The sequence below is a fragment of the Oculina patagonica genome, chromosome 1 (assembly GCF_052425735.1).
Source record: "Oculina patagonica isolate OP01 chromosome 1, crgOcupat, whole genome shotgun sequence".
NCBI classification, from domain to species: Eukaryota; Metazoa; Cnidaria; class Anthozoa; order Scleractinia; family Oculinidae; genus Oculina; species Oculina patagonica.
The window spans coordinates 32,942,202-32,969,267 of NC_135758.1; the positions used below are offsets into that span (position 1 = coordinate 32,942,202).

The 27,066-nt window shown below is 41.6% G+C and overlaps 2 protein-coding genes across 2 annotated transcripts; one reads left to right on the forward strand and one right to left on the reverse strand.

Moving 5' to 3' along the window:
- Window positions 1-382: 382 nt before the first annotated feature.
- Window positions 383-2,175, reverse strand: LOC144646592 (uncharacterized). Its single transcript, XM_078506239.1, has 2 exons — window positions 2,162-2,175; window positions 383-1,925 (listed from the first exon to the last, which is right to left on the reverse strand). Exons 1-2 carry the CDS (start codon window positions 2,173-2,175, stop codon window positions 383-385), a joined length of 1,557 nt encoding a protein of 518 aa, XP_078362365.1.
- LOC144665147 (uncharacterized) lies at window positions 2,068-26,752 on the forward strand. The gene is given in 27 exon segments (XM_078526322.1): window positions 2,068-2,796; window positions 3,101-3,407; window positions 4,005-4,181; window positions 5,079-5,156; window positions 5,269-5,505; window positions 6,083-6,150; window positions 6,288-6,429; window positions 7,507-7,637; window positions 8,020-8,124; window positions 8,211-8,281; window positions 8,580-8,655; window positions 8,749-8,818; window positions 9,359-9,444; window positions 9,881-10,099; window positions 10,263-10,461; window positions 10,766-10,839; window positions 10,923-10,994; window positions 11,707-11,835; window positions 11,989-12,018; window positions 12,758-12,937; window positions 12,939-16,691; window positions 17,092-17,628; window positions 17,976-18,125; window positions 18,478-18,669; window positions 18,902-19,094; window positions 24,738-24,892; window positions 25,472-26,752. Coding segments are annotated over 27 exon segments (8,403 nt in total). The 5' UTR covers window positions 2,068-2,253; the 3' UTR covers window positions 25,901-26,752.
- Window positions 26,753-27,066: the final 314 nt, after the last annotated feature.

Here is a 27,066-nt window from a genome sequence, read left to right on the forward strand (position 1 = left end):
AAAATAAAAAATAATAATAAACTAAAGCTAACTTTCATATAACGATCTAAAGATATAACATATCACTGTTCAGAGCGTCTATTGAGGCCATTAGGTTCAAGAGTTTTGCCTCGGTCTATGAGATATGCTTCTCTTGCTTTGCGACGAGAAGTACTTTTAGTGGGTAGCATTTCAAGAGGAACTAGAGACATGTCTGATGTGCAGTGCCCTGGCATGTTGAAATGAGTAGGGACTGCAGTGGCTGCTTTCTTGTGCCTTGGATTATTGCTGGCCTGCCTGTGTTCAGTGAAACGTTCCCGAAGAGTTCGTTTTGTTTCTCCTACATATTGTTTATTACATCTTTTACATTGTATCATATATACAAGGTTAGTTGAGTTGCACGTTATGTGATGTTTAATCTGTCTGACTTCGTTAGTACTGCTGAAGGTATATGTTGTTTTGCCATCTTCGATGTGGGGGCAAGTGAGGCATCGATGATTTGAGTTACAGCGGAAGGTGCCGGGTGGCGGCTGACTGCATTGGTTAGGGCCTTAAGTTTCGCTCGGACGAGTAAATCTCGAAGGTTGGGAGAGCGCCGGTAAGATACCACGGGTGTTTCTTTGAAGATTTCTTTACAGTTGGAAGAGGAGTTAAGAAGAGGTTGTTTGTTGTGAAGTATTTTCTGAATGTTACGAAGTGCTGGATTGTATGTGATTACTAAAGGAACTCTATCAGATCGTGTTTCGCGAGTGTGTTCTTGCAAAGACTCTGCCCGTGATACCAGGCGTGCTCTGTCGATTTGCTCTGAAATAAAGCGTTGTTTGTAGCCTCTTTTAACTAGATATTGCTGAAGTTCTTTAACGCGATGTTCAAAAAAGTTTTCAGTGGAACAGATTCGGCGTAGACGTAGAGCAAGACTGTAAGGGATTGACCGTTTTGTATGATATGGATGACTTGAGGTGTTCAGTAAGTACTGATGCTTATCTGTAGGTTTAGAGTATAGGTCGGTTTCTATTTTTCCATTGTTGAGGTGAATGTCGACGTCGAGAAACGGAATGGAGGTGGTCGAGCGTTCACTGGTGAACTTTATAGTGTGGTGGATATTGTTAAGATATTTTATGAAATCATCAAGCTTGTCTTCTCCTAATGTCCAGATCATAAAAATATCGTCAATATACCTCCACCAAATAAAAGGTTTGTCCGGGTACGAATCAAGTGCCTTTGTTTCAAAATCGCCCATGAATAAGTTGGCAAATGCTGGGGCCATTCTTGTTCCCATCGCTGTACCGTGTAGCTGCATGAAATGTTCGTTGTTAAACTCGAAGTTGTTCATATTCAGAATAATGCGTATCAGGTCACAGATAGCTTCAGTGCGTATATCCTTTTGAGATCTTGCATCTAAGGCTTTTCTACAGGCATTGATACCTTCATTAGTAGGGATGTTTGTGTAAAGCGAGGAGACATCTAAGGTAACAAGGAGAGCGTTCGGAGGGAGATCAGTGATTTGTTTGAGTTTGTTAAGAAGATGTGTAGTATTTTTGATATACGATGGTAGTGTCTGCACCAGAGGATTGAGATGATAACTGACGAATTCAGAGATTTTTTCAGTAGGATGTCCGTTTGCTGAAACGATAGGTCTTCCAGGATGCCCTTGTTTATGTAGTTTAGGTAATATATAGAAGCGGCCAGGTCTGGGATTGACGGGAGAAAGATATTTATAAGTGTTCTTATCTATAGCTTTATCTTTAAGTAGTCCGTCAAGATATTTCTGGACTCTTTTATTTACATCTGGGGTCGGATCCTTGGTGACCTTTTTGTAGAACTTTGCGTCGTTTAGCTGTCTGTGACATTCTTTTAGGTAGTCTTGTCTGTTCATAACCACAGTTCCCGATCCCTTGTCGGCTGGTTTGATTACGATGTCTGTTCGATGTTGTAGTTTTTTTTTGCTGGAGGCGAGGAGGAAGACGCGTGGGACATGGGGACAAGTAATTGGAGCCGTTACTTCCTCAAGTCTCTGATTGGCTTATTGCTAATAAAAGACGAGCTGTGATTGGTCAATTTTGCACGCCCGGTATTTTCAATCGAAGTTCGATCGATTCCAGTTGCATTTCAGTTGTCAAACATCTGATTTCGGTGGCTCAACGCGAGGAAATGTAGCCAACATTTTCTTGCAAGAAATTACGGTCCACCGAACATAAGACCTCAGACTCAAGCAAGAACTTCTTTCTATTAAGAGTCCGACATCAACCGAAGAAGCTTTTTTATTTTTAAAAAATGTTGGAGCCGAGTTCAACGCCGAGCAAAGAAAACTGTCCACTGCTCAACAAGGTTCATTCGAAACGTGCTCAATGGTACAGTCCGTGCAAGAATTCTCCTAAAATGCTTTTTTCTCCAGAGCCTGATGCACCGACTCTTAAACTAACTCACTTCGCCACGATTCCAAAGATATCATTTGGATCTGTGAATGTTGGAAGCAGCAAAACAGAGGCGTTCGTTGTAATCAACCCACATCCGCTGAGCCAAACTTTGGAGATAGAAAAGTGCCCAACGGATCAAGGTTTTACGTTAGATCTCAGTGGCAATGGCAATAGTAATAGCGAGGATTCCGACGAGAATTTTGTGTTGATACCACCAAATGATGAAATGTTCTTGTCCATCAAATGGGAGCCAAAAGAGAGTGGAAGCTGTCGCGAGATTATTCGATTCAAGTGGGACAATTCTGTTCGACTTCAAGTAGTGGTGTTTGGAACGGCTTTAGGGCCAAAGAAAGTGAAATCGGCGCCCAAACGCTGTTTTAAGAAACCTTTGATAAACAAGGTGAGTTGAAAGGTGTCTAGGGTAAAAGAAACAGAAATTTGTGCCTAAACGCTGTTTTGAAAAACCTCTGATAAACAAGGTACATCCTGGGTATATGAAGTTGAAGACCCCGGGTTGAAGACATTGACATACATACATGCAAGACATGCACCTTTTCTCGAGATGACAGGAAAATAAAAGGGTTTATAACACTATAAACAAGGTGGGATATAAAGTTGCATAAGGTTTAATTTTGTACCCGAAATCACTAAAGAACCAGTAAACATTTGTCTGACAGCTAAAGCTTTTTTACTTTTAATTTTAGAAAATTCCCAAAGCTATCCTTCAACCAAGTCAAGTTCCAAATACTTGTGAAGCCAAAACAAATGGTATCAAAGTGTTTGAGAACATCAACACTAACAAGTTTTCTTCTGAGAACATACCCATGGAAAATCCGTCAGAGGAGAGTTTGCGACGAGACACTTATCTTGTCCCAAAAGCAAGAAGCCAATCAAGTTGCAAGACCAATCTAAACTCCTCAACTCTAAAGGTTGCAAAATCTGCAAGCAAGCCTGTTGCTGCAAAAACAAAGAAAGTAGTTGTATCGAAGAAGAAGCTTTCTCCAGTTTCAGGTAACTGTGATAAGGAGATGTTGAAAACACCAATACAAATATTGATCAATAAAATAGCCTGCGTAGCAGGTGCTTGTGTAGTTTTTGAGGGCACGTTTGGTAAATGAAAGGGCATGAGACGGCCACACGCTTTTTACCTTGCAGAATAAAAATAAAAATACACAGCCAAAACTACACAGGTGCCTTTCTCGTGGAAGGCATGGTACAGTGGTCTAGTAGGTTGGTCACACCAAGGAAAAGGGAGGGCTGCAGCTCCCTCCCCACCTCTAAATTCACACATGGTGAATTACTAGAGGTTACCTATTGGGCCGGGGCTGTATCCATGCAGGGAAGGGGCCAGGGTCCATACCTTTTCGGCAAATGAGTGAGGCCCAAGGAGCCAAACCCCTTTTCAGTCAGAACGTTGATTTTATTTTTTATCAGAGTCAACGCCTTTATACTATATTCCCCTCTTTGCCTGCAAGTCTGGATCTGCCATAAGATAATAGTCAAAAATGTATTACTGAAGCAACCATGTAGAAGGTGTTGTATTTATTATGCTCATTCACTTTATGCTGTGAAATGGGGATAAATGACCAAGATGCCTTTTAATGACAGGAGCATTGAAAAAGAAGCCTAAGCCAAAGATGAAACTAAAAGTTGCAGCTAAAGGAATACCGCAAAGAAAACTACAGCTGGTTAAGACTCCCAAGAGCAACCTTCCACGGCATCCAATGCCGTTTGCAGCAAAGAACATGTACTACGATGAGAGATGGATTGAAAAACAAGAAGAAGGTATAATTCAGAGGCAGTTTAAACAGATACTCTCAGTTATAAACTAGGGAATAGTGTCTTAATGTACCACTGTATTCACACAATTATTGTTCATCAAACATAAGGCTCAAAAAAAAAAGTCAGTCATCCCAGATGAGTAGAGTTTTCTGCTGGGCAAGTAAATAATTTCATGCACACTTACCAGATGGGTAAGGGCCCCAGCAAGTCATCTGCCAATTAATCTAAAAAAATGTGCTGTAAAGAAAGACAAGCATAATGCATGCAACTGCCTGGGCAAGCAAAATTTGAAAGCTGGCTTTTTCCAAAGCGCAAGCTAGAATTCAAGCTTTTTTTTAGCACTATTACTTTGCTATATATAGGAAGGGAACCATTCAAAAGCAAAAAGCAAATTTAAACTCTGTCAGCTGTTGCTGCACATCATGAGCATAAGCACTACAAATACTATTCTTTTACAGTTTTTTTTATTTATTTAGGAAATAAAACAAAAGAAAAATACTTTCAATATCATACTACATACAAATATTACAACACTATTTACAAAGATACTTCTTACAAAATATACACAATACAGTGGCAACGGATCAGAAATGTAACAAATTAATATATAAAGCAGTGGAAATCTTTCCCTAAACAGTATAAAGAAACTATAAAATACACATAGGAGAAGGCGAAGAAGCTGTCAGAAGTCTGAATATATATGTATTTAAAGAGGGTGTTCTATTTTATATTAATAAATGATTTTATTTATAAAGTCCAAAGTTGATAATGAATCATTCTGAATCATTCTTTTACAGTTTTATAACTCGTACCTAATTGCCAAGAGGAAGCTTTGATATGGATTCATTCAAAGATTTTAAGAATTTACATGTAAGAAATTGTTTTTAATCTGCTTATTAGGTTTCACTAAATGGCTGAACTTTGTCCTTACCCCACCGGATGTATCAGATTCTTCTACACAAGCTGATTACAGTAAAGGTAATCTGTGACATTATATTACATGCAGTAACTACTTTTTGATTCCTGGGTACTCTGGAAAAGAATAATGCATAAATGTTTATGAAATGGTTTCCACAATTTAATGCAATAGGAAATGTAGTCCTTGGAGGAACTAAAGACGTAAAGAAGTCTCAACCCTTGGCCCCCACAAGAGAGGTCCTCTCCTTCAGGACCTATACTGCTAGACGCAAGATGGCCCGCTTACGAAGATGTGCTTGTCTACTGTATCAGTCAGAGGCACTAGGGCACATTATTCGCAAGATAGAAGCTGAGGTGGAAAATGGACGGCTTGCCATTAGACCTGACAAAAAGTTACATGCAGATTTAGGTTAGTAGCTAGTGATGTATACTTTTTATTATAATTATAATATTATTAAATGTATTATTATTATTATTATTATTATTATTATTATTATTATTATTATTATTATTATTATATAAACTTAAGAACAATAAAAGGAATGCAAGTCTTTAGCAACACCAGCCTGTCGTTCAATCCATGTTAGTGGTCAGATCTCCTATCTTGTGGAGGATGGAATGAATGAATGAATGACAAGAGGCCTTGTGTTCTCTCAGTCACTCCAGTCTGTCAGAATGTTTTGAAGTTTGATCTTATTAAAACCCATATATGCTTCTTCCCATGACTTGCCATAGACAAATTGAAAATATTGATAAACGTACCAAAATTGAAATATGAGGCACTGAGTCAGTGCATGTGACTATTGTCCTGCGAAGGCATTTGTTTTGTAGTCTGCAGATGATCAGATGACTATACCTAACTAAAGATAGGGTTATTATAAAAACTAGGGGAGAGGCAAGGCCCTGCTCCATCATGTTTTCGTTGAAGGAATATAAAACCTGGATCTGTATTTGTATGAAATTAAAATAGAAAATTGATGTTGTAGGAATCAAGCGGCAAGTTGTTGACATGATCCTCTCTTATAACACATTGTGGCTGAGAATTGGACTTGAGGTAAGCAGTCATGGAAAACTAAACTGATTATCCTAAAATAAATGCACTTAAAAATTTGACATGTTTCTCTTGATCAAATTTCACAAAGGGTACTATCTTCAGTCAAAGAGGTCTTACTCTCGCTCACTTTTTTTCAGACCATATATGGTGAAATTCTACCTACTCACTCGAACAATGACGTAGCAGGTTTGACGCGCTTCCTCACTCACCGGTTACTTGGTAACCCTGACATTGCTAGCACCTTTGCTCATCCACAGGTACCAGGACTGTATCGGGAAGGTAAACTAATTTTATCTTTTGGAAATTTTTGTTTTTAATCAAAATAAAATTTATGGGTTGTTTTGTAGTAACCCTACCCCTAGCCTCTCACTTGCCAGTGACTTGACAAGCTTCACTGCTTTCCAGTTGGTGTGATGCCTCAATGGCTTCACCAACTTGAACATGGCTCGATACAACACAAGTCCTAGCTTGCTTTTAAAACGTGCTGATGCAGAAATTGAAATAAAGCAACCCAGTAATATAAGAACTCTACCATTCCTGCGGATTTGAAAGTGTTACCACTTCAAAAAGGTCTCTTGCCGCATGCCATGTGCTCTGGTATCTTCATTCCAGGTAACAAGAGACTCGCAAGCAAACACATGTGCCTGAAAGGTCCCGCACTAACACATCTTATCCCAGTTTCCCAAATCCCAAGCATGACACACTGTTCTAGAAGTATATGTTTGCTGCTTTGATGGGGTGATGACCCTGCGATGGACTAGCATCCCAAGATAAATTTGTCAATACCCATTTATGTACCTGTGTGAAGAGAGGCACAATGAGAGTTAAGTGCCTTGCCCAAGAACAGTGACCCCAACCAGTGCTTGAAACCAGATCCCCTGTTCCAGAGCATTAGGCGCTTACCATTAGGCTATGTCGCTTGCGAGGATCACAAAATTAAAGCAAATGATGTAGCAGAATGATTTTTTTCCTCTGCAAATATACACCACAAATATACAACAAGCACTTTACACAGGGTTCGTACAGGTCCTGGAAAGTGAATAAGTCCTGGAATTTTATTGTGCCACTTTCAAGTACTGGAAATTCCTGGAAAAAGACTACCCATCCTGGAACTTCTGGAAATCTGTTTAACTCAAGTAACAACTGAACTCTCAGAACCAACATGATAAGAAATGTATAGACAGTGTAAGGAGAAATAATATTGAGATCTTGGGAGTGAAAGGGTAAATGTGAATTTTGGTGTCTTGGAAAACTCAATCTGAGTCCTTGAAAAGTACTGGAAAGTTGTTTGTGAAAAAGGTACGAACCCTGTTTACATATTATTAAGCTATTTTACCTTCGTATTTCTACTCACAGGGTACGTAGAACAGCTGGGAAAGTTTACTCTGAAGAAATTTCTTCTTTTGGTTTTGTTTCTGGATCGCGCTAAGTTGACTCGGCTTATCGATCATGATCCATGCCTCTTCATCAAAGGAGCTTCTTTCAAGGTTTGTATTCAAAGGTCAAAGCAATGTTTTCGAATGTTAACCACAGATTTCCTTTTCAGAGTGTTAAAAACAAATTGAACTGAAGGAACATTTCCTTGAGAAATCAGTGCGCAAACACAGCGAATTTACGGAACTGCAGTGGGTTTAACCAAAGTATGCAGAGAAAACTCAAGTGCAAACATTTAATACCAAAACAGTTCCAAAAAAAGAAAGAGAGGCAATTCCTCGTTTCCGCGCGCACAAGCACAGTTTTTCCACGGAAGAAAAAACTGCAGAGATGTCGCTTTTTAAAAAGGAGACTGACACCGTACGAGCTTGTGTTTATGTGTACTTGCATAGGTTATAGAGATGCTAACGGTGGCTTTTTCTTTTTGTTTCGCAGTCAAGCCGCAGTCTTCTACTTACGTTCTCTCGCGAGTACCTTAAAGGAGAAGGAGACGTGACAAAGCATTTGAACTTTCTGGGGTACTCCGTCACGCATTCTCAGGTAAGAAAATTTTTGATGTTGTAAAGTGAGTATTTTCAGTATAGTTCCGGTATAAGTAATAGACCGTAACATTTATTTTCCTTCAGAGAGCAATTGACGAGGTCGATTATGCTGTGAAGAACATCGCCATAGATCTCAGAGATGGTTTGCGCTTAACGTGAGTGCTAAGTTTTACCTTTCTAACCCCAGCCCTTACCTTAAGTACGAAGTGTTTTTTTTTACGCGCGTCGGCCGAAGGTAGAGCAAGAAACGTTTTTGAGAAAAAGCCGAAAAAAAACGCACGAGAAAAGCCTTATGTGACCTTGAGCTAACTGCTTATTTTCACCCTGATATCAAGGCGCAAATTCTTCAATGACAACAGAACTGTCACAATAAATCAATCCTCAAATTTGGATGGGGCTAAGCTTTGATACCAAAGGAATAGTGTACTAACTAATCTGTTCTCAATATCACAGGCGTGTAGCAGAGCTCTTGACTCATGATTGGCAGTTATCAGCAAGTCTTCGTGTCCCAGCCATCTCCAGGTTACAGGTAAATTAGCTGTTGTCCGGTGTAACTTAGCAGACGCAACTGATCTTCGCTTATTAGATTATTTGAATTTTGTTTTGCCTTTTTTTCTTGCAGAAAATCCACAACGTTGATGTTTTTATAAACGCGTTGAAATCAAGAGGCGTTCTCGCTGGAGGAATTAACGGTAAGATTGTTCCTTGGGCGCGGCGAATTACTGTTATCTGTGCACGATTCACTAGTTCGGAAACAGACGCGTTAGTCTTCGCTTGGAAAAGTGCCTGGCAGAGTCCACTGTTATGTCTCTCCCTTCGTGCGTGCTTCGTGCTACACGCTCGCCACACGCATCCATCTCGCCTCAAAATGGCATGCACCAAAACACGAAACAACGAAACGAAATAAGAGAAACGGAAACGCCAAAACGAAACGAGAGAAACAACCGAAACAAGCAAAACCCATTGCCATTGTGAGCTAACAGCACTTCGGCGTTATCAATTCAGGCTAACCGGAGTGCAAGTCTGTATGTCTGCAGTCCACAGAGGTAAGCCTGTCTACGGTTAGCTTTCAATTTTAAAAGGACAGGGTTTTGCTTGTTTCGGTGGTTTTGTTTTGTTTCGCTCATTACGGCCATTTCGCTTCGACTGGTTTCGTTTCTTTGTTTTGGGTTTTAGTACATGCCCCTCAATACCGCCCTTCCTGCCGACTGATGTTTGTTCTTATCTGTCAGGTGGTGCTATTGACGCGCGCCATGTTGTGGATGGACACAGGGAGAAAACACTGGCGCTGTTATGGCAAATTATTTTTCATTTTCAGGTAAGATGTAACATGTAGCAATTTCTGAGTATAATGCTAGGCCAGGGTAGATAAAAATTGCACCCATATTTTTCTAGTACACAATGGTAAAACTGCAAAGCAATGTCCAGTCACGCAGCACTGGAGGTATTAAACAAACTGGAATTAACTTTAAAATAATTTTTAGTGCTGGAAATAACCCAGAAATTTTCTTCTGAGCCTAAGCCCAAGAAAGAAAATTGGTACCACACAGGAAAAAAAAAAAAAAAAAAAAAAAAAAAAAAAAAATAGTGGGATTCAAACCCTCGACCTGTGGATTACATCACCTTAACTTTACCGATCGAACTGTGAAATTCTTTGCCATACTGTCATCCGTTAACATTAGTGATAATTACTAAAAACTGAATAACTAATTGTTTGATTGACTGAAACACTTGTTTAACAAAACTTTTCACAGGTCAATGTGCTTCTAAGCGAAAAACTGCTTAAGGAGGAAATAACTCACTTGGAGAACACCAGGCTTCTCCGCGTTCAGTTATCTGCCGCAGACAAGTGGACCGACGATGGGGATTTCGCGGGAAAACGCCGGGACTCGTCAGACCTGTATTTCCAGTCAGACCGGCTGCGCTTGCTCTTCAAGTGGTGTAAAATAGTTTGCAGGCTGTATGGTTTAAAGGTAAGATAGTGAATTATTCGTTAAAACAAAGGGGTTCATGTACTTTTGCAAAGGAAGTGAGCTATATTCCGGGCCGTAACGTATTGATAAACGCGTGAAAGAAAGTGGGTTTTAATAGTCATTTTGCAACTATTGTTTGAATCTCTTTGTTTTTATCATTTAGATCGAGAACTTCACTGTTTCGTTCTCGGACGGCCGTGCACTGTGCTTCCTACTCCACCATTATCACCCTTCACTACTCCCCCGGGAACTCATCAAAGAACAAACCAGTCTGACCTGTAATCCGGGGGTACACGACGCAAGTGACAGCGAGGGAGAGGAAGGAATGGAAGTGAACTCGTGGACGGCAACATTCAGCCCAGGTAATGCGTGAAAGTCTTCTGTGAATTTCTACGTGTCGTGTATAGTGAAACTGTGGTGAGTTCATGCCATTACCTTTTCAGTCCGGATGTAGTCAGTGCCGTTTTTAGCAATTGTTTTTTAGAAGAACTTAACAGAGTTTCGGATTCTTACACTGTACTTGTCGGTCATGAGACTACGTCATGTTGGCGAAAACCACTAGCCCAATCAGGACAATTCTTCGAGAAAAAGTGTACTTTCCTTCCAGTCTTGCATTGAAATTTTTTACTTGTAGTGATTATAACAAGTTTTTTTTCTTCCTTTCAGGGTCTGGTAAAAACGCAATTCTGGAGGAAATGAAAAACAACGAGCGCGAAAATTTCCGTACAATGGCTGAGAAGGTGAAAAACAGTTTAGCGAAGTCTTGGTCTGTCAAGTCGCTGTACCGTGATGTACTTATTTTTTATACTCTTGTTTACCTCAGGTACAAGAACTGGGTGGAGTTCCTCTGATGACAAAGGCCTCGGACATGTCTTACACAATTCCTGATGAGAAGGTAAGTTAGAACAATGTTACTCTGTTTTTTTTTTCCCAAGGGGAAGTATCACAGGGATTTTGATTGTTTTTTCGTCGACTGGAACTGTGCTTTAATACTACTACTTGCTTAGAAAATTATCCTGGAACATCAAGGGAAATATCTCAACCGAATTCTTGAAAAAAAAAATCATGATCGTTTTTAGCCTATTTTTGGAGAAAAATGCGAGGATTTGGCGAGGTTATTCATTTCGACCCTTTCTACCCCTGGCCAGCATCACTCGTCGACAGTTTTAGTAATTTATAACGAACCTCGACTATTATTTGCATTAATACTAAAAAAAAATTTGAAATTACTCAAATCCCCGTGATACCACAGAAGTCTTAGCGCGTTAGACTTTGGAAAAAGTAATCCTGGTTCGAGCTCTGGCCAGGTGGGTCACTGTTTTGTTATGAGGCAAGACACTCTCACGGTGCCTCTATCCACCCTACAGTATAAATGGATACCGGTGAACTGCTAGGACAAGCTGACATGATGCTTGGGGCTAACCTTCTGTAAAGCAGCTTCCCATCCAAGGGAAGATGCAATACTCAATGCGCTTCATACTCAAGCTAAGGAAATCGAGCTAAGCGATGACACCAATGAGCGCACTAAACTTTACCTTAACGCTCTTTCTAATAGTTCAAGACGTCCGATCATTTTCCCCCACTCAGCGCCTGTTTTTTTTTTTCAGGTTGTTATCACTTATGTGGCGTATCTCTGCGCGCGCTTGTTGGATCTTCGTGAAGAAACGAAGGCCGCGCGCTGTATTCAGATGGCCTGGAGACGACATCACCTTGAAAGGCAACTGGAGCGGAAAAAGGTTGGTAAGGTTAAAAAAGTTTAAATCACCGAATCACTCGACGCTTAATTTGTTGATTTACTTTGTTTTCATATTTGAACCTACTACCTCGACTCTCTTTTATAGAAAAAAATAGAAGTGGTGAAGATAATTATTCTTTTTCTTTTCTTTCAGAACGTTGCGCGGATAGTTGTATTCGTTCAGGTAAGGAATAACACGATCAAAAGTAGCAAAATCATGTGTATATACTAGTAGACTTGCCTTTAAGTCAAGTTCACAGAGCGCGAGAGCTCCCGAACCGGAAACGAGAAGCGTACGACTTTGAGAAAGTCTAATGTACTAGCAGTACCCATTTGGCCCTTAATTACAGTGCGACTACTCAAACAGGGGCACCCTGAACAAAATTAACCAATCACAGTTTTAATTGAAAACAAAGGATAGGGACATTTTTTTGTAACGGACCAATAACGTTCTAGAACGTAAACAAAAGATTACCTACAAAATTGGAACTGTCAACAACGTTACAATCAGATGCGGACCTCTCAGGAAACTTGCCTTCTATTTGATTAGTTACTTTTGATCCTTAATTTTGAATTTTCTCTAAAAGCTCTGTTCATGTTTTTCGTGTAAACGTTTCTATTAATCACATTAATCATAATTCAACCTGTACCAGCAAAGATTTACTTTTACGATTAATAATCGAAAAACGAAATAATTGGGTCAGGTAGCAATGCAATGTCGTATGTGACAGACTCGCTACCCTAACCTTGGAGAGAAAAAACAACAGGAACAATGCCCCTAACCCCAAGAACAATAGCAACTGCTACAAAAGTAGAATTGCAAGCTTACGAGAGCTGCTACACTACTGAAATATTTTGATCAAACATATTTACGTCAGCGTGAATTTAAGTTTGACTAACTTCATTATTTCTCCTTTTAACAGGCACGTGCCCGAGCCGCAATAGCACGGCGTAGATTTCAAGCCATGAGGCAATCCGCTGTTCTCATTCAGTCTGTGTACCGTGGTCACCTGGTTCGTCAACAAGTACGCACTCGTCACCAAGCCGCGCAGTGCATCCAGACTCACTACCTGGCCTTTCGAAAAGGGCCGAGAGGTCCTGGAATGGTATACAAACCTCCGTCAAACTGTTGTCCGACTGCAGGCTATCGTTTTGGCCAATCAGAGAAAACGAAACGAGAAGAGAAATCAAGCCGCGAAGGTGATACAGGCTGCTTGGAGGGGGTACGTGGCAAGAAGAGGGTTTGTTGAGCAACGAGTAGCTTGTGTGAAGATTCAAGCTTTGATCAGAGGAGTCAGAGAACGTAGGCGGTTTTTGCGGCTTCAAAGCGCAACTGTGTTAATTCAGAAAGTCTATAGAGCAATGATACTAGCGAGGAAAGAAAGAGAACGATATCTTCATCTAAGGAAGTGCACGATTGCGCTTCAGTCGTACTACAGGGGCAAGCGCGATCGCCGTCTTGTGAGGCAGATTCGAGCGGCTGTCAAAATCCAAAGCCACGTGCGTGCGTGGCAAAGCCGTGCGAGATTTGTTTTGTTGAAACGGGCGGCTACCAAGATACAATCTTACACGAGGATGTACCAAGCACAAAGAAGGTTTGCTGTTGTGAAAAATGCCACAAGAGTTCTACAGGTCTACTTCAGAGCGGCTCTCCTTGGATGGCGGCAAAGGACAAAGTACGAGACTCAAAAGGCTGCTTGCGTCAAGATTCAGTCATATGTCAGAGGCTACTTGCAGAGGAAGACATTTTTAAAGAAGAAAGATGCCGCTGTAAAGATTCAGGCTCTTATCAGGAAGTATCTTGTACAGAAAAGATACCAGAAGCTTATGGCATCTGCTGTGACGATCCAGCGAAGATTTAGAGAAATGCTTTGTGCAAAGAGCGTTCGCCAGATGTTTAGACAGACGAAATTATCTATTGTGAAGATCCAGTCGTGTTACAGAGGTTACAGATATCGGAAGCAGTTTATGCGAGTGAAACAGGCGACCGTTACCCTTCAATCACAAGCCCGCTGTTTTCTTAGTAGAAAGAAGTTCTTGGCTTCAAAACACGCTTCAGTGGTGATCCAAACTCGCTATCGCGCTCTGCTGCAAGGACGTCGCCAGAGAATGGAATATCAACGCATCCGTCATGTCATTGTTCGACTTCAAGCCTTAGTCAGGGGTAACATTGTCCGCAGACATCTTCTAGCCCAGCACAGATCGGCTATCCGGATTCAAGCCTTGTACAGGCAGTATGCTGCTACGAAAAGATACCGTCAGTTGAAGAGCTCAGCCACGAAGATACAGCAGCGTTATCGCTCAGTGTTGCTGACCCGTGCACACGTTTTACAGTACCAGCACATGATATCTTCCGTCAAGCGCATTCAAGCACATTACAGAGGGTATCGTGCGAGACAGGAGTATAAGATTCTAAAGGCGGCTGTTGTTTTGCAGTCTGCTATTCGTGGTTGGCAAGTCAGAAAGGACCTCAAACGTCAGAATGAGGCTGCGAAGCTGATCCAAACCATCTATAGAGGCCATGCTTCCCGTACGAAGTACCAAATGTTAAGGCAGGCAGCTATAGTCCTACAGCTTCACTATCGTGCAGTTCTGCTTGGCCGTAAAGAACGCTTTACTTTTGAAAACCAGAGGCATGCTGCGATAAAAATCCAATCTTTTCTTCGTGGTTATCAAGCAAGAAAACAGGTCAAACGTCTGCGAAGTGCCATTAAAATCCAGGCGGTCTATCGCGGATACGTAGCTAGAAAATCTTACAACATTTCCCGTAATAACATCATTCGCACTCAAGCGGTAGCTCGTGGTTATTTGGCGCGAAAATACTACTCTGAGCTCAAGAAATCCACTGTTATGCTCCAGAGGCGGTACCGTGCGCGCGTGATTGGCATGCGTCAATATGTGCACTACCACGTGCAACGCGGGGCTTGCATCGTGTTACAAGCGGCAGGGCGTGGTTACCTGTGTCGTAAGAGATACCTAGAAATGAAAGACGCTGCTATAGTCCTTCAACAGAGGTACAGAGCTATGGTCGAGTGCAGGAGTCAACGGGAACGTTTTCTTGTTGTGAGAAGCGCTGCCATACGTCTCCAAGCTTGTGTACGTGGATGGCTCGACAGAAAACTGGCAAGAAGACTACGAGCGGTTAGGCTGATTCGAGCGACTTACAAGATGTACAAAACAAGAAAAGAGTACCTCGCTTTCAGGGAAGCTGTCGTAAAATTGCAAGCTCAAACGCGCATGCTTCAACAGCGCCGAAGATTCGTCAATTTAAAGAATTCGACTCTGATGATTCAACGGCGGTTTAGGGCGACAGTTCTCTGTAAGCACGACCAGCTTGTATTTCACTTTATGAGAGGCGCCGTCATTACGCTACAGATGGCTGTTAGAGGATTCCTGGTACGAGCGAGACTGCGCAGAATGTACAATGCCGCTGTCAAGATTCAGGCTTGTGTTCGCGGGTTCCTGGCGTGGAAGAAGTATGAAGCTACCAAGAGAGCAGCATTGGTATTACAGCTTAGATGCCGTGCCTGGCTTCTTGGTCGAGCAGTGGCCCGAAACTACAATGCGCTGAAGTCCTCTACTCTTATAATCCAATGCGCCTTTCGTCGTTACACATGTCGCTCTAAATACCTTGCCCAGAAATCGTCTGCAGTGGTTATCCAGGCGGCAACAAGGCGCTATCTTGCGCGAAAATTATACCTGAACCTTCGCGGCGCTGTTTTGGCCATCCAACGAAGATTCCGAGCTCAGCAAGAGATGCTTAAGGCAAGACAGAGTTACATTGCACAGCGCAAGGCTTGCATTGTGGTACAGAGTGTGATACGAACATGGCTCTGCCGACGACAGTACAACATAATCCGATCAGCGGCTATCACCATCCAGCAACACCGCCGAGCCTGCATCAAAACTCGTGAGCAAAGAACAGAATTCGTGCGATTGAAGAACGCCGCTGTTGTTTTGCAGTCCTGCTGGAGAATGTTCTCGGCCAGAAGTAAGTACGAAAGAACCAAGGAGGCTGCTATTAAGATCCAAGCTGTTGCACGCATGAGGAAAGCGGTCGCGGCTTACCACAAGTTGAAGGAAAGCACCGCTGTATTACAGAAGAGGTACAGAGCCAATCAGCTCTGTAAACGACAGCGTGAATGTTACCAAACAATGCGAAAAAGTGCCGTGGTAATACAGTCCCATTTCCGTGGTTTTAAAGCAAGACAGCGCGTTTGTGAGATGGTGAAAGAGAATCAGAGACGACAGGCAGCAGCATTGAAGATCCAGCGGTATTACCGTGGATTCCGTCTCATGGAGGAAACCTACTTTGCGTATCACGTGACCCGCGGTGCCATTATTACGTTGCAGTCTGCATGTCGCATGTTTGCTGCACAGAAATTCGTTCGCAAGCTTAGAACTGTTATCAAGATGCAGGCGATCTATCGTGGAACAGTTGCACGAAGAAAGTTCCTTGGCGCAAGAAAAGCCATGTGCAGATTACAAGCTGTTGTACGTAGGAATCAAGCTAGAAAGCGATTTATTAGAAAACGGCAAGCAGTTGTTGCAATTCAGCAATGGTACAGAGCTCAAGTGACAATGAAGAAGATCTACGAAGAGTATCACTGTCTCAGACATGCCACAATCCTGATTCAGTCGCACTATAGACGTCACTGCCAGCGTCAGGCTTATCTTCGTGTAAGGCAGAAGGTGGTACTGGCTCAGTCTGTAGTGCGCATGCGACTAGAAAGGACGATATTCCTTCAAAAGCGCTCGGCTGCGGTCGTCATTCAAAGTCGGTATCGAGCGTACGTGCTGAGTAAAGCAGTCCGCCAGAGATTTCAACTGACGCAATGGGCAGCAACTACAATCCAGGTATCGTCTTTTCTTCAGAGTTCTTTCTTGTCGTTACAATCAATAATTTTGAAAAAAAAAAAGGATCTTTCGTTCCTCCAGCACACCCAGTTTAAGTTGATTTGTATGAATATTATTACAGGACTATCATATTTAGCCATAGATTAGGGATCGACAAAGCTTGAGTCTTCTCATCGCCTGGACACTTGTTAGTTTGTGTGCTGAAATGTTCCGCTGATTAAGTTTCGCCCATGGGTACAAGGTCTAGTTTCTTATGCACGCGTCGTCGACGATTGTTCAAACTCTAGCTCTGGATCTAACCATAGTTAGTAACAAAATGATGCTTGCACCAAACTGCTCGCTTTTCGAACACCTAGTCTAACGCTAGTCTAAACGCAGTCTCTACTTTCCTTTCTCACAGAGCTCTTACCGAGGATGCAAAGCAAGAAAGGAAGTGAAGAGACTAAAGGCCGCCATACAAATCCAGTCCAACGTGCGAGGAATGATACAGAGACAGAGATACTGCCGCGCGAGACAACTCGTGATAAAACTGCAAGCCACGGTCAGGGCACGGCGCTGTCAAAAGAATTACCGTGAACTCAAACACGCAACAATTCTCCTCCAACGAAGAGTGCAAGCAAACAGAGCCTCTCGGAAGGCCAGGAAAGAATTTCTGGCGGTCAAACGCGCAGCTATAAAACTTCAATCCTGTTATTGCGGATGGAAGGCTCGCTGTGCTGTTCGTCAATTCAGAGCGGCGATTCTGATCCAGAAATGGTTCCGTGGCAGTATGGCGGGAAGGAAAACTCGCGAGGAATACCACAAGCTCAAGGAAGCTACTGTTAAGCTACAGGCCGCCTACCGTGGATACCGCGGGCGGGTAATAGCGCGTAACATGCGCGCTGCTCGCACCATTCAGGCAGCAGTCAGAGGATTCATCACCAGAAAGAGAATTGAGGTAAGGGATTGTTTTTTACTTGTCAAGTTTACTTGTCCTATGTTGCTAACAAGTTTCTGAATCAGGCAGCGGTTTGAACCGACGATTCAGATTTCCATTTATCCTTCCAAATTGCGTCTTTTTCATGATACGAGTAAGAAATAATGGAATAGGCGCATAAAACAACTTCTACAAGTGGCTTTGTTACCACCCAGGTCCTTGTTAACTCCGTAAGGCATTTTTGCTTTTGGGTTAAATTTTTGAACGCTTACTGGATTTTAAGTAAAGCCACTTGGGACGAAGAATTTAGGCAAAGTAGAAGCTACAACGGTTGTGATGCCTAACAAAGATTAATTTTCTGTTTTCAGCGTCAAAAGGCTGAGCGTCTGGTGAAGTTGCACAAGTTTTCATCAGCTGTGTATCATCATTTGAGCGCCATCAGAATTCAGCGGTGTTACCGCCGAGCACGCGCGATGGCTGTGGCGAAAGCCCGGATGGATGCTGTGCTTTTTATCCAGGTAGACTCAACATGTTTTCCTTCGGCACAAAATCACGATATTGTTGTAAGGCGATGTTTCATCTGTTTTAATATGCCATAAAAGCGTGCACATTCGTGTTCTTACGACAAACCCAGAGCGCGATTAATTTATAGTTATTTAGTTTATTTATAGATTTACTAAAGCCTGCCTGGACGGTGATTTCCTTTGCCGCTCTTACGCAGAGTAAATAGAAAGACTGCACTGCCAGTTATTTGAGACAATCATTGTATATTACAAAAAACAGTAGCCTTTCAACTTGCTCATTCTGTCATAAATACCACATCAAAGGAAACACAATGCTCTCACTAAGTTTTAAAACTTTTTTTCTCAGTACTGGTGGCGGGGTGTTCTTGAACGTCAGCGGTTTACCAGGCTCCGCTCCGCTGTTATTTTGCTACAAAGAGCAACGCGAAGAAGGCTGGAGACAAAGCACAAAGGCGCAGCTAGGATCCAGGCCCTGATGCGAGGATTCCTGACAAGGAAGCACGTGAGAAAACTACAGGAATCAGCGCTACGAATTCAGGTTAGAAATAGCTCAGTTGAAAATGTAGGAAAAACGTTGCCAGCTCTTTTTTTTTGCAATCTCTTGTGTTCAATTGGATTTGGTTTCTGGCAAGAAAGAGCTGTCTGTCATTCGCTAGAGTTTGAGAGTATTTGTTCCATAGATTCCTACGTTTACTACAATATCTGAGCATTACTCCTTGACAGTTTTGTGTTACTTAACATTTACTGATGTCTTCTTTTGGTATCACCAGGCCTTCTGGCGCGGTTACCGAGTCAGACGTGAAGTGTCATCTCTCAAGGTGAAAAGAGCGCGTAAGCGCATCAAGTCTGCTAATGCTGCAGCAACTGAATCAATGAAGCTTTGTAACCGCACCCGATCCGCTTTGGACTTTCTGTTGCAGTGTAAAAACATCAGCAGGATAGTGGGAGCGCTTGTTAATCTGGGTAAGCTGAAACTGGAGGAGTACGTTTGATAAGACTGCGTGTCAAATATAGCTGTTTTGCAAAACTTGGGGGTTGTCCTACAGGGCCCAGTTTTTCAAAGGGTGGATAACGCTATCCCCCGGATAAATCACTATCCAGTGGCTAAGTGTTAATACTACGCTATCCATTGGATAGCGATTTATCCGGTGTATAGTGTTATCCACCCTTTGAACAACTAATAAAAGTAAAATAAAAGTGTACGAGGCAATGTACGATCATGCTTGATCGAAGCTCACGGTATTGTGTTCCAACGCTATTATAACAACGAGAAAGCATGCAGATATACAATAATTATATTTCACAGACTCCGTTCGAAATATATGAGAAAACAAATGGTAGGAATTTCCCAGTTAGTGCTTCAAACCACTTTTTAACGCTAAAAATATAAGGGGTACCCCCTTAAAAGCAAAACAAGGGCCTGGGTCTACCCATAAGGCCCTGGTGCCTAGGTCCCGCGGACCCATGATCCTTCGCTGGCTTTTTTTCCTTGTGCTTCAAACCCTACGGTAAGTATTTGCCCTTTATCTTGTATTTTTGCTAATTTTTTACCTTTTCAGGCTATTCCTCTGTGTTTTTGGCACAGCAGGTTTCTTTTTAGCGATATTTTGTCGCTCTTCAGATATATTGCATCGCTGAAGATATCCATTTGGCAACACAAAGTCGCATAGAAGGACTCGTTGCTGGTCGCCATCTTCCCGCCGAAACTGTTTCTGCGTCTGCCTGAAATACGTGATGAATGGTCCTGCCAAACGACGCAAAGACCTTTCACGTAGAAGACGATGATACTCTTCAGGAGATTCTTCTCTCGCTCGAGAGTCTTTACGAGCGAATAGATTCGCTGTGAACAAGTTCAGTCTGATGATCTGTCGATTATGGCTAATAACTCGTCAGGATAGAAGTTCAGCGAACCTTGGGCGACCGATAAGTCATTTGGACTTCTGCTGCGCCCGTTCGGGCACCTGTGGAGCCTATTTAGGCACCCATAGAGCCTATTCAGGCACCAATATTGCCTATTCAGGCACCAGTATTGCCTATTCAGGAACCAATATCGCCTATTTAGGCACCAATATTGCCTATTGAGGCACCAATAGAGCCCATTGAGGCACCAATAGAGCCTATTCAGGAACCAATATCGCCTATTCAGGCACCAATATTGCCTATTCAGGAACCAATATCGCCTATTCAGGAACCAATATTGCCTATTCAGGCAACAATAGAGCCTATTCAGGACCAATATCGCCTATTCAGGCACCAATATTGCCTATTCAGGAACCAATATCGCCTATTCAGGAACCAATATTGCCTATTCAGGCACCAATATTGCCTATTCAGGAACCAATATCGCCTATTCAGGCACCAATATTGCCTATTCAGGCACCAATAGAGCCCATTGAGGCACCAATATTGCCTATTCAGGCACCTGTAGAGCCTATTTTAGGCACCCGTCGAGCTTATTAAGGAACAAACCGAGTCTGATAGACATCTAAAGAAGCTGGGAACTCAATGCAGTCTTATAATGATGGCACTCGTAGAGACCATTTAGAAACAAACAGAGTCTGATAAGACATATCTGACGAAGCTGCAAATTTAAGTACAGTATTACAGTGATGATAATGGTCTGTTCGACTCACTTCCAAGTCAACCTCCTGGAAACCATTATCCTCTTTCCCCAAATTTGTGGATAATAACTTATGCAAATTAATTATATATAAGCAATATCTTCTTATTCTGGAAGATTGGGAACTCCTCAAGTGGATGCACTATCTGCTCCCAAAACTTCATCAGCAATTGTCAAATCAAGTTTCCCTTTGAATGAGATATTCTGTCCAAGAAAGGGACAAGGTCCAATGTTCATTGTTTGCCTTGACTTCTAGAATGCCACTGGCCCCATGTGTCGTGCCCCTGGTGTATGATTGAGGTCCAACTTATGTGATAATTAACCATGCTGCAAGCTTTACCTGCTGGCAGAGCAAATGCTTTTCTGTCTGTTTTGAGACATCAGACAGATAAATAGAAACTTAATTTTACCACAGTAAATTTGTTCAAAATTTCAACTATGGCTCTTTTTGTTCTCTGCAAACAGAGTGTTTCTTGCAGCCTGAACCAGGTCGTAACCCTTGCAGAGCTACCCTCAAGCTGTCACCAAAAATGGGAGATGAAAAGATATGGCGCATTTTACAGTCAATACTTTTCTAAACAAAGTTATATAGTTCCTTCTTTTGTAGCAAACATCAAGGAGACAGCTTGACCAATTAGCAATCCACTTGATATGTGTATTTGCACCGTTCCAAACTTAGTTGCCAGCATTAGCGTTGACGACGGTCAAAAGGTGAAGTCAATTAGACTCGCACAGTACAATTACTCCTAGCGCCTTGTGACTTAAAAATCGCCCCCAAACCGTACCGTGTATTCTCCACATCATTGCGGGTTCTCAGAAATGAGCCTTTGGTTTTTAATATACCATCCCTATATGTCTCCACCTTTACCCACGTATCGGGTCAGGAGGCTCTTGTATTATTCCAGCACTTCATAGGTTACCACGAAAAGGATCTTTATGAAAGATTTCCCTTTTCACGATACGATTTTTTTCACGGAAGCTCGTTTTTCCTGGTACCAAAACCTAGGACCCATGTGTCTAATGATAGACCCGATTAAATGAAGTTCATTGTACCGAACCTTTCCAGACGGAAAACATCAGTTGCTTAAAAGCGTCGCTTTTACCAGGAGTTTTTATGTCAAGTACATTTTTTAATTTAAGGACTCGTTCATTTCAGTTCTCGTTACGAGTTTTTCTAAAAATTGACTATTTTTTCGTACGGGAATACGTTCCGGTTCAAGACCCGCCCATTCGGCCTGTGTTTGGCCCTACAGAATTGATTTAGCCTCTTTCAACTTTCTTCAAGTGAAAGTCTATTCAAGTCCTTATAAACCTTTGACTTCGGCAACTAAGGAAGTCGTCAAAACACTCTGAAGTGGCTCTCCACCAGTCTTAAGGTTTACAAGTAACCTTAGAAAATCATTCATATTCCAACATCGGTGCTTACCCACTTACTGGGTTTCATAATTGTTTTCAATGTTAGTGATTTTACCATTCCGTCAGGAAAAAGCAGCAAGATTCTACACTGTTCTCACTGTCTGCTTCGCGGAATATCGCATCGCGAAGCCCATGGCTATCAAATCTTATCGTTCTGATTTTACTAGCCATTTGGCAAATGCCTGTATATTTCCCGCCTTTTGCGTTTAGGTCCTAATAAAAGCCTACAAGTGAACCTGGCGAATACCCATATGTTTATTTGTTTGTTTGTCAGATCGACATTAAACTCAGAGACTTGAGACAGTATCCTGTCGCATTTATTTCACGTTTAGAAGCAGATGATTGCAGATCATGAGATAAGAAAATCGCTTAAAGGGTTTTCCATAACCTCAAAGTTTACATAAGTTTACATTACATGGTGTAATGTAAATTGATCATTATAAATGTATTTTTGGCGTAAAAAACTTTCCTTCATAACGAAATGTGGACAGTTTTGCAGTGCCAAATTAAATGGAATGCGTAAGTCCTTGTTTTTAAGCGACTTGAGTAATTCAATTAGTTGCTATTATTTTATACCACTTCAAGCATATTTTCATTCAGTTTTTATTTTAAAGCTTGGGATTTTTAATTATAAAAAAAAAAACAACAACAGAAGTTTTAACTAAACAAACTTCTCCTTCGAGAAAACGACTGATCTGCTATGAAAGCAAGAGGGAAGTCTGGGTCCACAATTATCCAAATAAGTCGTTTTAAATAATAATAATTTTTTATTTTGGTGTATGTCACGTATATCAAGTTTATTGGAACCCGTCTATTTTTTGCCAAGCAAGGGATTACGGTATCACACCGGCAAATGTTACGTTGTTGAACATAACACAAGCGTATCTGTAGCCTATCTAAACTGCCGTTATAACTTACTACACCGCGGCCTCACTTGCCGCGGCAGACGTCGGTAAATCCAGAAAAATCCGCCCGCGCCGCGTCTGTCGGAGTTCCTAGGCGAAATCGCCTTGAGCAAAACCGCGGCAAATGGGTGTATGTTTTCGGGCGGTAGTACACACGCTATTCATTGTTATAAAAAGCTACTATAGCCCCTAACACTTTAAGTTCTCCCAGCCAGGAAGTTGTTCTCCCTGAGTTTACATTTATCTCTGACCTCAACTCTCCTAACGGAGTTATTTGCGGTGTCTTTCTTACTCGCTATATGTTATATTATGCTTAGAAAATCTGATATTTCAGGCTCGATTCAGACAAACCTACAGAAGCATTTTTTGCCCGTCTTTGACCAAGGCAAAAAGCTTTCTCCCAAATAATGTCTTGAACGATATTTAGTTATTTTATCTTTTTAGGAACATACATTCTGTCAACCGTTTAGTTGTTAATTTCAATTAGACTGCCCCACAAACCGTTATAACGCATTGTGGGCTGGCTAGAAAATTTTTATGTGTGCAGCAGGAATAGACAGTCATATTTTAAAGCTATGCTAGTGTGTGTTGCTTCTACAATAGCAGCCGCCAGTAAATTTCTCACACTTACTTTTTGCATTAGATGACCTATTGGTCTTGTGCTTAAACTGCATTCAGCACATTTTACTGTTATCCCATGTTTAATTTAAACCTTGCTATGGAGGTTTTTTCCTCAAGGTAGATGTAACAGCCGTTCTACACTGACATCAAGGTTTTTCCTCTCATTTAAGTTTACTTGGAAACTGGCTGTGTTATGATTATTTAATTGCTTATACAAGTGGCGTTAAAAACTACCATTTGTTTTCTCATATATTTCGAACGGAGTCTGTGAAATATAATGAGAATTATACTAGGGCCGCCAAGCGGCCTGAAGTAATAATTCGGATTATATAAACGGACGAAGTGAGAAATATATGAGGTTCCCACCCTTCACCCTTCCCTGGTGTATTTATAGGGTGTTGCTTTGCCTGTCTATTTCACGGCGTCAAAAAGCCAGCGAAGGATCATGGGTCCGCGGGACCTAGGCACCAGGGCCTTATGGGTAGACCCAGGCCCTTGTTTTGCTTTTAAGGGGGTACCCCTTATATTTTTAGCGTTAAAAAGTGGTTTGAAGCACTAACTGGGAAATTCCTACCATTTGTTTTCTCATATATTTCTCACTTCGTCCGTTTATATAATCCGAATTATTACTTCAGGCCGCTTGGCGGCCCTAGTATAATTCTCATTATTTCTCTTTCCTTCGCGATGAAACGCCGTGAACTTTAATCAAGGAATGGAAATCTGCCACTACCCACAATACGTTTCGGCATTGTCGGGTACCCTTTTAAGCTCGGATAACGTTTTTATATGGTGTTATGTGGGTTTACTGAGCAGATATGATAGCAGAAGATGATCAGTTTGATTCGAGTAGTAACAGTAAATTGGCTGTTTTCTACAGAAGACCACATCGCTAGAACCTTAGTGTCTTAATCTCGACGCATTTCTTAAAATAAGAGTTGTAAGGTTTGAAAGTTAGTATTAGTAAGAAACTATGCAATGATATATATCACTAAGGCGCAATAGATCATCATCAATGTATAATTGCTATATTTTTGTCCCCATCAGAGGTTGTCACTCGTCTGTCAGAGGTGTGCTGTCAACAAGTGGTGAAAGATGGTGCGCTGCCTGTCATCTTCAAAGTTATTAAGAAGTGTAACCGCAGTTTACCGCACTTGGAGGTCATCAAGTACTCCATCTGGATACTCTTTAACGTTGCAAAGGTGAGTGGGAATGTATGCTTAATTTTAATCATTTTTAGTCTGTTTTAGTAAGACAACATTGAACTTTTCCCCTCAGAAGTGATGACTTATTAAATGTATAAAAAAACGGCAAGAAAGGGGGAGGGGTGGGGGAGTGTGTCTTCCCAAGGCATGTTTATTTGTTTCATTCACACACACAGTCGGCTGACCTTTCTTTAGAAGGTAATCGATTTCGAGGTATTTCAGATCTAGTGTAGATTGTACTGAACATGCAACAAAAGATGACTTGACTGTGCGCTGATACGAGTGACTGGCTCAAAACTCGAAAACAAAACAAAACGTATCCAAACAACGGCTCACGGGAGTCCAGGTCTCAAAACATTATGCAAGGATTACGAGTTGGAGTCCAATTACGAGAATGTCCATTGGCGGCGAACAGATAAAAGCGATATTCAGTTTCTTGTGTCTGCCAGTTCCATTAAATAGACTTATCTTTGACTAACTCTTAGGTACCGACTAAAGCGCGCAGAAGAAACGACCGACATTCATCTTGGTTAAGTACTAAACGAGAGATTTGTTTCATTCTTTTCTTCTTCCTAGTACCAATCCGTTTATCGTGCTGTTTACGAGGAACCTGATTCCGTCGAAACCTTGGTTGAGCTATTGGCGAATTTCAGAGACAAAAGTTTTGTCTTCACCAAAACTTGCTGCCTTCTCGTCATGTTATGCCGGGACTCGTCCATCGCGCAGGACATACTCAACATGACAAAAATCGTGGATGACATCAAAAGCGTCCACAACATTGCTGAACGAAACCACAGACTGGAAGCGAAGCGGAGCAAGATCAAATCCAACAAGGACAAATCCGTCTGTCAGTTAGTCCCACCCACACCTTGCAAGCACACGCCTTATAAGGGAAAGAAACCCAACTCGCTCAAATGGCAGCGACGTTTGGACATGGTCCAGGATCCTTTGGAAGCAGTGAGACTGCTCGTGCGAAGACTGGGTCTGGTTGGGCACGACGAATGAGAACAGAACAATTCGTTTTATTTTTTAACGAAAGTTTTGTATTTCTTATTGACTTTTAATGATTTCAGACAAGTTGTTTTATTCTTTTGTATATAGTTACTGTTTTTTAACTCGATTCATATATGCTTACATTTTTTCTTCATATTCGTATATGATGTACGGTGATGTATTTACATGCCGTTAACAGCGGAGTAACTTCCAGCGTTATAAAAAAAAAATTTCAACCCAAACTTTTATTTGCAAGACAATTTTTACTGACGGGATTTTTTACGGGACTCCCTTGTAGTATATTTTAGCTAGCCAAATATTCCAAGTTGTATAAGATATGCTTGTATGTTTATTTGTAGTTCAAAACTGAGCAAAGAAAAACTCAGGATCACGATCGATCAACACAGATATACTGTAAAAGCAGCATGCTTCCCCAAGAAAACAGACATGGAAAGTAGAATAGTTTGAGGGATGTTTCTGACAAATAGTAGGGACCTTCATATTGGAGTACGAGTCGACGACGAGATTGAGTACAAGTACGACTTTTCAAACCTAGTGCTTATGCTTTGGAGTATCACATTTCACATCAACCTCGTATCAGTAGTCCCCTTTTCAATATTGGTCAGCAACAGGAAGGCGTGGGGGCTCTGGGAACGTAACTGCGTTCAAATTCGAAAGTCGTACTCCTACTCTGAAGGTCCCTATTTTCTTACATTTATCTTGTTCAGCTAACATTCACAGCTTCATTAGGGGCAGTTGATTCCTTTCGCTGTCCGTGGAAATCGTTCATATTTAGTTCTACTCGTTCATGTTGCTGTAAATACATGTACATTGAACAAAAGTAAAACAGCATGTTCAAGAGAAGTTTCTTTGTTTATTTTCTCAGTTAGCTTCCACGCACTGCATTCTCAAATGTCATTTACCGTATAAATTCACCGTAAATTTCCGAAAATAAGCCCTTGCTCGTATTTGCTTAACGTCTCCGGCAGGAGGGACGGTGAAGGGGGCATATATGCAAGAATACCACATGGTAAAACTCGACATTTAAAAAATCGACCATATTTTTCACTGAATAGTTTTGAAGATGTTATGGCGTTATTTCTATGGTCTTTTAAACAATTATTCCACGAGCGCGCGTTGGATATGAGATGGTAGATAGCCAACGAGGCGCGTAGCGC